The sequence below is a fragment of the Nipponia nippon genome, unplaced genomic scaffold, assembly GCF_047370975.1.
Source record: "Nipponia nippon isolate SJK-2023a ecotype South Korea unplaced genomic scaffold, ASM4737097v1 scaffold_13, whole genome shotgun sequence".
Classification (NCBI taxonomy): domain Eukaryota; kingdom Metazoa; phylum Chordata; class Aves; order Pelecaniformes; family Threskiornithidae; genus Nipponia; species Nipponia nippon.
Genome location: NW_028262324.1, coordinates 10,193,147 through 10,204,900, shown reverse-complemented (window position 1 = coordinate 10,204,900; position 11,754 = coordinate 10,193,147). Strand labels below are relative to the sequence as shown.

Sequence of the window (11,754 nt, the reverse complement as noted above, 5' to 3'; positions counted from 1 at the left end):
CCTGCTCGTAAGGACAATAAATATTACCCCGTCCCAGTTTTGCTAAACTGAAGTGCTGACAGGAAAGCTTCCCATGTCAGGGTATTTGATACACGATATAGAAATGCTACATTTAGACCGTAATGAATATGTGCTGTCCCCGTGACCGGATCCAGAGTCAGCACGGAGGAGCTGTCTGCAGCGTGAGAAGATCTGCTGCTCCCTTGTATCAAGGATTAGACACTTGGCAGAGGCAGGATGCAACAACGAATTAAGACACAGTGATTAGCTGATCTCTTTGAGCTATGTAAGAAATAAGTAGGTTTTCTATTGCTTGCGTTAGACATGGGCAAACCGTATTTCCTTGCATTTACCCTCAGTTACACCGTCAGTCCCAGGAAGACTCGCTCTGCCCAACGCCAAGTCCCCTTTTGGCTGCAGAAAGCCCAGCACTCTCACCCTCCTTGGGCTGTAGCGTGTTTTCCCAGCGCTGTGCATTGCAGTGCTCACACTGGTACATGTAGGATGAATGAGAACAACGTGTGTGGAGCCTTTCTGCAAAAAAGAACCTTTTTTTTGCTTTGCCTTTTTTTTTTTTTTTTAAGAGCAGGACTCTGCCCACACTGCAGAGCAAAGGAAGCCATGTCGAGCGCAGCATCCCGTCCTCGCCCACAAGTATCCCGGTGGCTAGCAGCGGGCATGCAGAGGACTCGCAGACACCAGCATGAGGCGAGGTTTTCTGTCTCATCCTCTCCAGCAGCAGACGCAGCGGCACTGGAAGTGTTGCTGTGGGCTGAGCTGTCTTTCCCTTTGGATCGAGCAATGACGTACCTCGCTTTGCCCTTTGGTTTTCCTTACAACACGGTAATAGCCTCATGCGGCATTTTTCTTGGCTCAGATTTTGACTGTATCCTTTATGTGGCTTTTGTTTTTGGTCTCTGGCAAAAAAAAAAACCAAATTAATTGGTGATATCAGCACTCAGTGGCTGCACATCCAGATCCTGCCTCTGAAAATAGCAGCATCCATGTGCGAGGCTCTACAGAGACGTGGGGGCCGGGTCAGAGACCCAACTGCAATTTTGCCAGTAGCACCAGACCCTGGCTTAGGTGCACCCTGTTTGCGTCACTCCAAAACACTGAGCAAGGTCCTGTTAAAGGAAGATACACAAGCCTGTGCCTACTGCATTCCCTTGTTAGCCTTCGCTGAATTGCCAGGTATTTCACAAAACAGGGGCCAGGTTTTCCCACTGTGCTGGTCTTGGCTTTTGAATGGGGCTGGGAGATGTTTATAAGAGATGTGAGCAACTGTTTGTGTCATTGACCTGCCTTTATCAGAAATGGACACAAAATGGAGAAGGAGAATGGACAGATGGGGGATGGAGATGGTTGAGATTGAGCCCTCCTGACAAGAAACACCCCAAAGGCGAGCTGGCTGCTGGCACCATCCCTCTGCTCTGAGAGGCCCTTCCTCACAGCCTGCTCTGATTTAAAAAATTAAGAAAAAATAATTTAAAAAAAAAAAAAGAGAAAGCACATAAGAAAAAAAGTACAGATGGTATAAAAACTCTCCAGCACTGGGGCATCATCTGACCACAGGCTGGTTAGGGAGAAATTTCCTGTACAGTCCAGTCACCGTTCATTACAGCAGCATTTATTCCATGCTTTGAAGCACAATTTTCCAGCCAGGATAGGACCAGGAGGAGGCAGGTCAGATCCAGGCAGCGGCTGCTGGGTCCGGAGGCCGCTGCGCAAGGAGCTGAGCGCACCGTGGGGAGCAGGGCTGGGGTCAGCAGAGCAGGCAAAGGGCATCGTAAGCGTTTTCCCCTTGACCGAGCCGAGCTGCCACACACGCACCCTCCCGGGCAGGCTCCTCGTTCCTGCTCTGCCCGGGAATACGCTGGGCTGGGCTGGGCTGGGCGAGACAGGCAGGGATGCTGCCTGTGCAGTCACCGCCGGTTAGCCTATAGCTATAGGTAATGCTCGGTTCTCTGCAACTTGCGCTTTCATTGCAAGTTCACCCCAATTTTGTTTAAAATCACAAAGAAAAAAAAAACCTTTATGCTGGAGGAAAAAAGTCAATCTAGGCCTGGGGAGCACGATAATCTAATTTTGAAAACCAACACTTAGACTCTACAACTGTAGCAGGAGAGAAGGGCTTTTTATTTGCAAGTTGACCTTAAAAAGCTTGGCTTGTATGAAGGATGCACTTTCCTTTCCTAGTCCATAATAATTTCCTATGAAATACAAGATCATGTACATATACGAATATTTAATTTGACCGTGATGAAGCTTTATAAATTAAGTCAATGAAAATGCTGTTAAGCTCATGGGAACAATACTACTTGTGTAGTGAGCTGGGAATTTGGCATTGCAAGTAACCAAGGGCTATCACTTAATTTTTATGTCAACAAACTATGAGTTAAATTTATTTCCAATTTATTGGAAGTATCTTTAAGAGCATGTCATGGTTAAATTGTAAATGAATTTTTGGTTTATAGATGATAATGGTTTATCAGGGCTCTTCCCTTTTGGGAAGGGAAAATCATAGAAATTCATGTACAAACTGTCTCCCAAATTGCAGATTGGAAGTCATCTATTTTAGGAATAGTGAGGTTAAATCAAGAAGCCTTTATTTAGTTTTCGTGTATTCTTCAGGTGAATTTTCTTATTGCAACCCATGTTAATCCAGAATTATGATATTTCCAGCCCTTTATATGCTCCATCTTTGTTTTATGTCTCTATAATTTAGGCAGCCATTTTGTGTTCAGGAAAAAAATTCAGTGAAGAGGGGACATCCATTGCGGGCTTTCTCCTTTTGCTTTTAGATTTTACTCTGCAGTGGTTACCTTACTGCAAAGTATCTGTCATTCTGGCTACAACTCTTTGTCTTGAACACCACACTGGGCGTGAATTCAGCCTCAAGATCCAGAGCACAAACCGAAGAGCAGCTTGTGCGAGAACTGATTCTACATCCAGCGTTTTCACTTTGTGCCCTAAATGCTGATGGCAAGCTCTAAACACAGGCAAGAAAGGAAAAGGTGTAACCCAAGGCAGGGATGTTTGCTACGTTATGATGGGGCTGCTTTCTCCGGACGTTTCCAGCGTACGTGCTGCAGACCGCAGCCCTTCCTCCCCTCCAAACCCCCCTCGCCCTGCACCATGTACTGACACCGATGCCGTTTCCTTCCCTACCCTCCCGAAATTCCCAGAGCTATTAACTAGGTCACAGGAGCTGGTCCCAACCCAGCAGTTTATCTAATTGCCTTTTTATAGTATATTGTGCAACTCTTTATTATCCTGTCAGAGTTCCCCTGCGCCGTGCCGGAGGGGAGGCAGAGCTGAGATGAAGCTCGCTGCTGCGCAGCCACTCGTGGTCGAGAGCGGAGGATGAGCTTGTGCATCTCTGATGCTGCAGGGATGGTTACGGCCTGGGCAACAAACCCAGGAGGTGCTTTTAGCAACGGCTGGGGGCAAGGTGGACCGCTTCCGACTCCTGCGATCATAACTCTAGGTACACACGTACATGTCCGGGAGGGGTGGCTGCTTCTCCAAGAGTGAGCGTCTGGGCTGACCTGCATTAGTTCTGCTCCGGGCAGGCTGGTCCTTGGGCAGACGTGGCCGGGGAAGCTTGGCGGTGGGTTAGGCAGGAGGTGCCCCCCCGGCCTTCTTGTCTCTGCAGCTGGCAGCTCCGCTGACGATGGGCAGCAGCGGGTTTTAGGGGTGTGGGGAAATATTGTGGCATAAGCAAGGAGGCTGAGCTGGAATCAGAGGGTTACATGCCTGCATTCGGACACCCCCGCTTTTCGTGAGTATTACAGAGGAGGCTGAAGCTGAACACACAGGAATTGCAAGTCCCCTTTTTCATACGGACACGATTTGCAGCACGGTGTGCTTGAGGCAGTTCACAGCCCACCGAAGCCCATGAGAATCAAATCCTTTGGGGTCTGGGTGCCTGACTGAGCAGTGAACTAGGAGCGGTGCTCATCCTGCTCCCAAATAATTGCACCTTCATGCAACTGCCACGGCACTGTGCCACCCAGCAGCCTGGAGGGAGCTATCGGTGAGGGCTGTAGGAAGGCAACCCATCCAGGGCTGGCCTTTCCTGCTTTCCTTAAATGATTTTTGAGCCTGAATAGCTCTTTTCCCTCAGTTTATTAATCAGAAGACCTAGCCACAAGCCCCCCCGAGCCTGCTCTGCGGAGATAAGGCAGAGTCGCTCCTCTGGCTGGATCTGCCGGTGCCTGGGGAGGATGGGGGTGCCTGGGCGAGCTGCTCCCCGCAGGAGCAGGGCTGCACACCCCCAGCCCTGCCAGGGCTGCCCGGGGGGAGACGAGACCCTCAGCCCGCCCTGGGGAGCGGCTGCAGAGAAAGCAGTTAGTGCCAGAAACCCCCAGCGCCAGCCCCGGGCAGAGGGGAGGGCTACGGCTCCTTCGCAGGCTCCCTCTCTCCTCTTAGCTTCATCTGAAATGATTTGCATCTCAAACGCCCCCCTGAGAGCCGCTAACCTTTGGATAAGGTTTGGCACCGTTATCCTGCTTGGGTTAATTAGGGGGAGCCCCGGAGTGACGCGGCTGCCTCCCTCCGTCCGTCCGTCCGTCCGTCCGTCCATCGCCCCTCCAGCCTCCCCCCTGCTCGCTCCTCCCCGGCGGAGCGGCGCGCTGCGGGCGGCGATGGGGAGCGAAGCCCAGGTAAATGCCCCGACCCCCCTCTTCATCTCTCCGGGCTTCGCTTTCCTCTCTTCCCCTGCCCCTTTCCTCTATTCCCCCGCTTTCTGTGTGCTTTACCCCCGCTTTTAGCCGCCGGTAGAAGTTCAGGGGTCTTTTTTTTCCCAGCCGCTGCCGCAGAAAGTCTTTTTCTGCCTCCTCTGGAAACGGGGCAGGAGCGAGCCGCCATCCCGGGGGCAGGGGGGTCCCCGGGGAGGCCTTTCCAGCCAGGCAGAGGGCAGGGGGCTGCGGGGGGGCTGCGGGGTGCGCCCCGGCAGCGGCGGGGGACCGCGGCGGGTGCGGGCTCAGCGTCCCGGCGTTAGAACCGGGCGTGGGATGACCGAGCGGGCACAGAGGCACCCTCGCTCCCCGGCTCCTGTATCCCTCGGCCCCCCTGCAGCCCCTGAACTCCCCTGCAGCCCCCCGGCACCCCCTGCATCTCCCGCACCCCCCCGTTCCCTCTTCGCCTCGGTGGCCGCCAGGGCTCGGCGGGCCGCCGGCGCTCTGCCGGGGGTGTCAGGGCGAGGGGTCCCGGCACGGAGGGGGCAATGCCGCGTCCAGCAGCGGAAAAAAAAAAATCCCCCGTCCCCAGGGCACCCCCCGGAGAAACGGTCCGAGCCCGCAGGCGGGACGGGGGGGTCCCAGGGCCCACGCAGGGGAGCCCCCGCCTCGGGGCGCGCCTCTCCGCACCCGCTCGGCGAAGCTGGGCTTATTTTCAATCTCCCTGTAGTTTGGGGTGGTTTTTTATTATTATTATTATTATTGGTTTGGTTTGGTTTTGTGGGGCTTTTTAATTTTGTTTGGGGTTTTTTGTTTGTTTGTTTTTATTGTTTGTTCTCTAAGAGGTGTCTCCCGAGCCCAGCACATCCCTAACACGCAGGATGCTCGGGGAGCAGCCCAAAGCTCGTCTCCCCCCCCCCCCCCCCTTGGCGTGATACCGGTGGCCCGGGCCCCCTTCCCCTCCCCAGAATCGGGGGGTGCTGGGGGAGGGGGGGAGCCGGGGCAGGGCGGGGGTTTGGGGGTGCCGGGGAAGGGGAGGGGTTGTGCCAGGGGGTTTTTAGGAAATATTCGTGCACCAGACAGCGGTTTTGGGTGAATTTTCGTTCCTTCCTCCCTGATGCCCCCTGCAGCCTCCAGAAACAGGTCTCCTTCAGGTCTTCTTTCACAATGAACTTGTCTTAGGCTAAATTAAAAAAAAAAAAAAAAAAGGAAAAAGAAAAAAAAAGGGAAAAAAAAGGGAAAAAAGGGGGGAAGGGGAAAAAAAGAAAAAAGAAAAAAGAAAAAGAAAAAAGAAAAAAGGGGGAAAGAAGAAAGGAAAACAAGGGGAAAGAAAGGGAAAAAAGGGAAAAGGGAAAAAGGGGGGAAGGGGAAAAAAGAAAAAGAAAAAGGGGGGAAGAAGAAAAGAAAACAAGGGGGGAAGAAAGGGGAAAAAAAAGGGAAAAGGGATAAAAGGGGGGAGGGGGAAAAAGAAAAAAGGAAAAAGGAAAAAAGAAAAAAGAAAAAGGGCGGGGGGGAGAAGAAAGGAAAACTAGGGGGAAGAAAGGGGGAAAAAAAGGGGAAAAAAGCGTTGAATTAACCCCCCGAGGTGTTCGTCGTAGCAGTCGTGTTCCAGGACGGCGAAGAGGCGAGACGGCGGCTGCGGCAGCCGAGGGCAGCGCTGGCGGCCCGAGCCCCCGCGTCCCCCGCTGAGTCGCATTCTCCCCGCTCAAATCCCGGCCCGCCAGGACCCCGCCGCGGCCCCGGCTGCGCAACCCGGGGCGAAAGCGTGCCCCGTTTGGCTTTCTCGACCTATTTGTGCACTGGCATGTAATAATTCCCCCGCAAAGCCAAGGATGCGCCTCGCCGGGCCGCCTTCCTCCCCTCGCAGAGGAGCGGTTACCATAAAAAAGCCCCATTTCGGGGCCCGTCTGCCGCAGCAGCACCCGCCACGCCGGGAGCCGCGACCGAGAGACCCCCTTAGGGGTAAAGCCCTCACCGCGGATGTTTTGGGTTTTTTTTTACGCATTTCAGCCGCTTGGCACCCAATTTCCTTTTGGATTCTGGCAGAAAAAAAAATAATGGGGTGTTTAAGGGTTTTTTCCTAGCAGCCGGGGGGGCTTCGTTCCCCGCCTCTGCTCGGTGCCGCATCCCACCTGCAGCCGCAGCCCGAGCTCCTTCCCCGCTCCCTCGAGAACGTTATTAGGAAATAATTTAGCGCTGTTTTTTCCGCCCATCTGTAGTAGAAGACTGCTCTTTTTTTACTTTCCAAAGCAGCAAACGAGACACAGATTCCCCCACACCCCCTTTCAAGGAACACGTATTTTTTAATAAAACAACGATTCAAACGATCTCCCCGCAGCAGCGGGGACGTGCCCGCACTCACACCGCCCCAAAATGCCAGCGCTCCCCCTGCCACCCCGTACTTGTCTTTGCCAGCACAGGGCAGGGATTTCTCGTTGCTGTTGTTTGCTGGTTCGGCTGCTCACCTCGGAAATATTTTAAATAAAGAAAAAATCGTAAGGGGTTTTAATAACAAAGAGGTATAAGCGTTTGGAAGCAAAACGAAAATGTCGGGGATTTTGGGGTTTTTGTTTTTTTAAAGAAAGGAGAATCTCTACATTAGTCGTGGGGACCAGGAGGGGAGACCCGCGGCCGAGCAGCCCGGCGGGGTGCTGGTACCCGCAGCCGCCGGGCGGTGCCGGTGCGGTTCCGCGGGGCAGAGGCGCTGCCGCCCGGCCGCCAGCCCCGGGCGGGAGCGGGAACCCGTTTCCCTCCGGTTTCGGAGCACACGGGTCGTAGGAGTCGTTACAGAGAGCCAAGCCCTCGGTCCCCGTGCGCGGATTTCCACGCAGCGCTCTGCCCCGCAGCTCTGGCGGGATACGCGACCCCAGCTGCCCCCGCTGCCGTCCCCCGCCTCCACAGGGGCCGCACGCTTTGGGGGGGAGGAAAAAGAAAGGGAGGGCGTGCGAGGAGGAAAATTCCGTTAAGACCCGGTCGAGATCCGTTTGTCCGCCCCTTCAGTGAGGCTCTTTTGTTTCGCCGTGGGGAAGGGAGCGGGCGGCCGGGGGTCCCGCGGCGCCGGTGTGGGGCAGGGTGAGGGGCAGGGCGGGCGGCGCAGGGGCTGCGGAGCCGGGGAGGGGGGGTCCGGGCTGCGGCGCTGCTGGCGGGGCCCGGCGGGCGTGGGTGGGGCGGGGAGGGGGGGAAGGCTGGGCTTGGCCGGGGAGGCTGGTACCTCCCCCAGAAATGCAGCAATTCTCTCCCCTCTCCCTCTTCTCTCGGCGAGGTGGGCGCACTGCGATGGAGACGCTCAGCGCTCTGCCAGGGGCTTGCGCTGCCCGTCTGGTGACAGCCGCCGGCTGCTGACAGCCCCCCCGTCCCCGCCCGACTCGCCCCGCGATCCCGCCGCGGGGGCCGGCGCGGAGCGGCGCGGAGCAGCGCGGAGCAGCGCGGAGCGGGCGGCGGGGCGTGCGGGCCCGCTCCTCCCCGCAGCGGTGTCATGCCCCTGGGCACCCCGGCCGGGAGCCGCTCGCACTGCGCTGGGACGCGGAGGTAGCGGCTCGGAGCAGCCCCCCGCCGCGGCCGCTGCCTCTCGCCGGGCGCTGAGGTCCCGTCCGCCGCCCCGCCGCTCCCCCGCCCCGTCGGGTCTCTCCGTTCCCGAGGGTCCCCGAGCAGCGGAGTTATCCGAGCAGCCACCATGGCCACCCTCCTCCGCAGCAAGCTTTCCAACGTGGCCACCTCGGTGTCCAACAAGTCCCAGGCGAAGATGAGCGGCATGTTCGCCAGGATGGGCTTCCAGGCGGCCACCGACGAGGAGGCGGTGGGGTTCGCCCACTGCGACGACCTGGACATGGAGCATCGGCAGGGGCTGCAGATGGACATCCTCAAGTCCGACGGCGGCGAGGAGGGCTCCGAGCCGCCCCTGGAAGGGGACATCCACTACCAGCGGGACGGCACCGGGCCCCTGCCGCCCTCCGCCTCCAAGGAGGCCGGCGTCTGCTCGGAGCTCTCCGGGCAGGGCAAGCCCAAGATCACGGCCTGGGAGGCGGGCTGGAATGTCACCAACGCCATCCAGGTACGACCGCCGCCACCGCCGGGCACCGGGGAGGGCTCCTCGCTCCCGGCCCTGCTCCCCGCTCCGAGCCCGGCAGCCCCGGGGTGATCGCAAACCCACTTCGGGTTAAAAAGGGGAAAGAAAAAAAAAAAAAAAGAAAGAAAAAATAGGGGAGAGAGAAAGAGAAGGGGGGGGAAGGTTAAAAAAAGGAAAGGAAAAAAACCCAAACCCCGATCTCTGCTTTGCCCCCTGCCCCGGAATATGGGGCAGAGCCAGGGAGGGGCCCCAAGCCCCCTCCCGCTGCACCTCCCTGCAGGGCCGGGCTGGGGGGTCCCCGCTGGGCTGCCCCAGCACATGGGCCAGGGGCGAGGGAGGCCCCCGGGGGTGCCCGGGCCAGTGGTGGGGCTGCGCCAGGGTGGGCCCAGTCTGGCCCCTCCGGGGTCCTTGGCTCTGGGGGTCTTGGTGCGCTGAGAGGGGCTGGGGACAGAGAGGGTAGAGATCGGGGCGAAGCCCAGGCGCCGAAACTGTGCTCGCTTGTTCTGGGTGCTCCAGGGTGAGATTATGCGGGTGCGTGTGAGGGTGCAGGTGTGACTGCGTGGGTGTGATGGGGGGGGGTGGTAGGTCGGAGAGAAGCGGGGGGGTGATCGTGTGTGGCCGCGATTGCGTGGCGTGACTGTGTGACCGATTGCGTGGGTGTGATGGTGTGCGAGCGAGACAGCAGGCATGCACATGACTGCGACTGCGCGACTGCGTGTGCCCGGGTACGGGCGCCTGCCTGGTCCCCTCCGTGAGACGAGCAACACGGTTTCCATTTTGTCTCTTTCTAGGGGATGTTTGTTCTGGGCCTGCCCTATGCCATCCTTCATGGTGGATACCTAGGACTCTTTTTAATAATTTTTGCTGCAGTGGTTTGCTGCTACACTGGGAAAATCCTTATTGCCTGTCTTTACGAAGAGAATGAGGATGGGGAGATAGTCAGGGTGAGAGACTCCTACGTGGACATAGCGAACGCGTGCTGCGCACCCCGCTTCCCCACCCTCGGAGGCAGAATTGTGAACGTGGCTCAGATCATTGAACTGGTCATGACCTGCATCCTCTATGTGGTGGTCAGTGGGAACCTGATGTACAACAGCTTCCCCAACCTGCCTGTCTCCCAGAAGTCGTGGTCCATCATTGCCACGGCAGTGCTCCTGCCTTGTGCGTTCTTGAAGAACCTCAAGGCAGTCTCCAAGTTCAGCTTGCTCTGCACGTTAGCCCACTTTGTGATCAACATCTTGGTGATCGCCTACTGCCTCTCCAGGGCACGCGACTGGGCCTGGGACAAAGTCAAGTTTTACATTGATGTAAAGAAGTTTCCCATCTCCATTGGCATCATTGTCTTCAGCTACACCTCTCAGATCTTTCTGCCTTCCTTGGAGGGGAACATGCAGAACCCCAAGGAGTTTCATTGCATGATGAACTGGACTCACATAGCAGCTTGCATCCTTAAGGGACTCTTTGCCTTGGTCGCCTATCTGACCTGGGCTGATGAGACCAAGGAAGTCATTACAGACAACTTGCCATCCACCATTAGGGCAGTAGTCAACATTTTCTTGGTGGCCAAAGCCTTGCTCTCGTACCCCTTGCCGTTCTTTGCGGCTGTGGAAGTCCTGGAGCGGTCCCTTTTCCAAGATGGAAACAGGGCGTTCTTCCCCAACTGCTATGGGGGTGACGGGCGGCTCAAATCCTGGGGACTCACCCTCAGATGCGCCCTGGTAGTTTTCACCCTGCTCATGGCTATTTATGTCCCACATTTTGCCCTCTTGATGGGTCTTACTGGGAGCCTGACAGGCGCAGGGCTCTGCTTCCTGCTCCCCAGTCTTTTCCACCTCAAACTCTTGTGGAGGAAGCTCTTGTGGCACCATGTCTTCTTTGATGTCGCCATTTTCGTTATAGGTGGTATCTGCAGCGTCTCTGGGTTCATCCACTCTTTAGAAGGCCTCATAGAGGCCTTCAGAACCAATGCTGAAGACTAAGGAGGGGTCAGAGTCGGTTGCGGTAAGAGAATCGCATCGAACATCCGCATAGCCAAATAATTCTGCATCCCTTTAATGGAAAGAGTCATTATTTTCGTTACGTGCATCCAACAAATTCTATGTCATAGAATCTGCAAATTAAAGGAAATAAGAAGAGATGAAAGTGTTCGCCCTGCTGTCTTTTTAAATAAGCTAAGATTTAAATATATTTTTTTGTTATTTAGAATTTTTTGAAGGAAATTATCCAGTGCCCCAGCCCTATCTCCTCACTCGTTGCCTGAAGCTTGGCCCCCCACGAATGACCTGTTGGGAAACAGTCGCAGTTTTCAATACTCCGTACAGATATGCAATTCAGTGTTTCAGGAGCTGAAACACAGGTGCCGATCCGATGGGATTGGGTTACTGCGCTCACAGACGGAAGCAAACCAGCCGTGGGTGCTGGGAGCAGGGACCTTCATTTACACTGTGTGAGATGGATGTAGCCGAGACCTAGATTGTATGACCAGCCCAACCAGTCCAAGCAGCGGCTGATGACCAGCGATGCCAGTTACCTGCAATGTTTACACCGTAGTCACATAGATGTCAGGACTGCTTAATTCTTCCATCTGAATTCACACTGAGGAACGGCGCTTCCCAACGATTACAATATTTTGCCTCTGGTTGAAATCGCAGACGTGGAGTCCACTTCTCGGTGACTTTTGTTTTGTTTTAACAATTGTTATTTCTAAATTATGAAAAGTTTAAAAAAAAATGTTGTTGGATTTGACGTCGTTCAGGATACAGGAACAAAACTACGACACAATTCATTCTGTGCAATCTACCAGATCCGTGGAGCTGTTTCCAATGTACGTGTGGTGTCATTGTGGTAAATAAGATGAAAAATGTATATCAGAAAAAAAAAAATCTATCTTTAACATATAATGTGGTACATAAATATATCGAACAATAAAGAGAAAACATAGTCGATGAGGCTGGCCTGGTTCGTGGGGGGCTCGGAGGAGCTGGGCAGGGCCGGAGGGAGGTTCAT

At 55.4% G+C, this 11,754-nt stretch overlaps 1 protein-coding gene across 1 annotated transcript; it reads left to right on the top strand.

Moving 5' to 3' along the window:
• The first annotated feature begins 4,506 nt into the window (after nucleotides 1–4,506).
• Nucleotides 4,507–11,693, top strand: SLC32A1 (solute carrier family 32 member 1). Its single transcript, XM_009465534.2, has 3 exons — nucleotides 4,507–4,667; nucleotides 7,945–8,733; nucleotides 9,540–11,693. The coding sequence occupies exons 2-3, from the start codon at nucleotides 8,356–8,358 to the stop codon at nucleotides 10,725–10,727; spliced, it is 1,566 nt and encodes a 521-aa protein (XP_009463809.1). The 5' UTR covers nucleotides 4,507–4,667; nucleotides 7,945–8,355; the 3' UTR covers nucleotides 10,728–11,693.
• The last annotated feature ends 61 nt before the right edge of the window (nucleotides 11,694–11,754 follow it).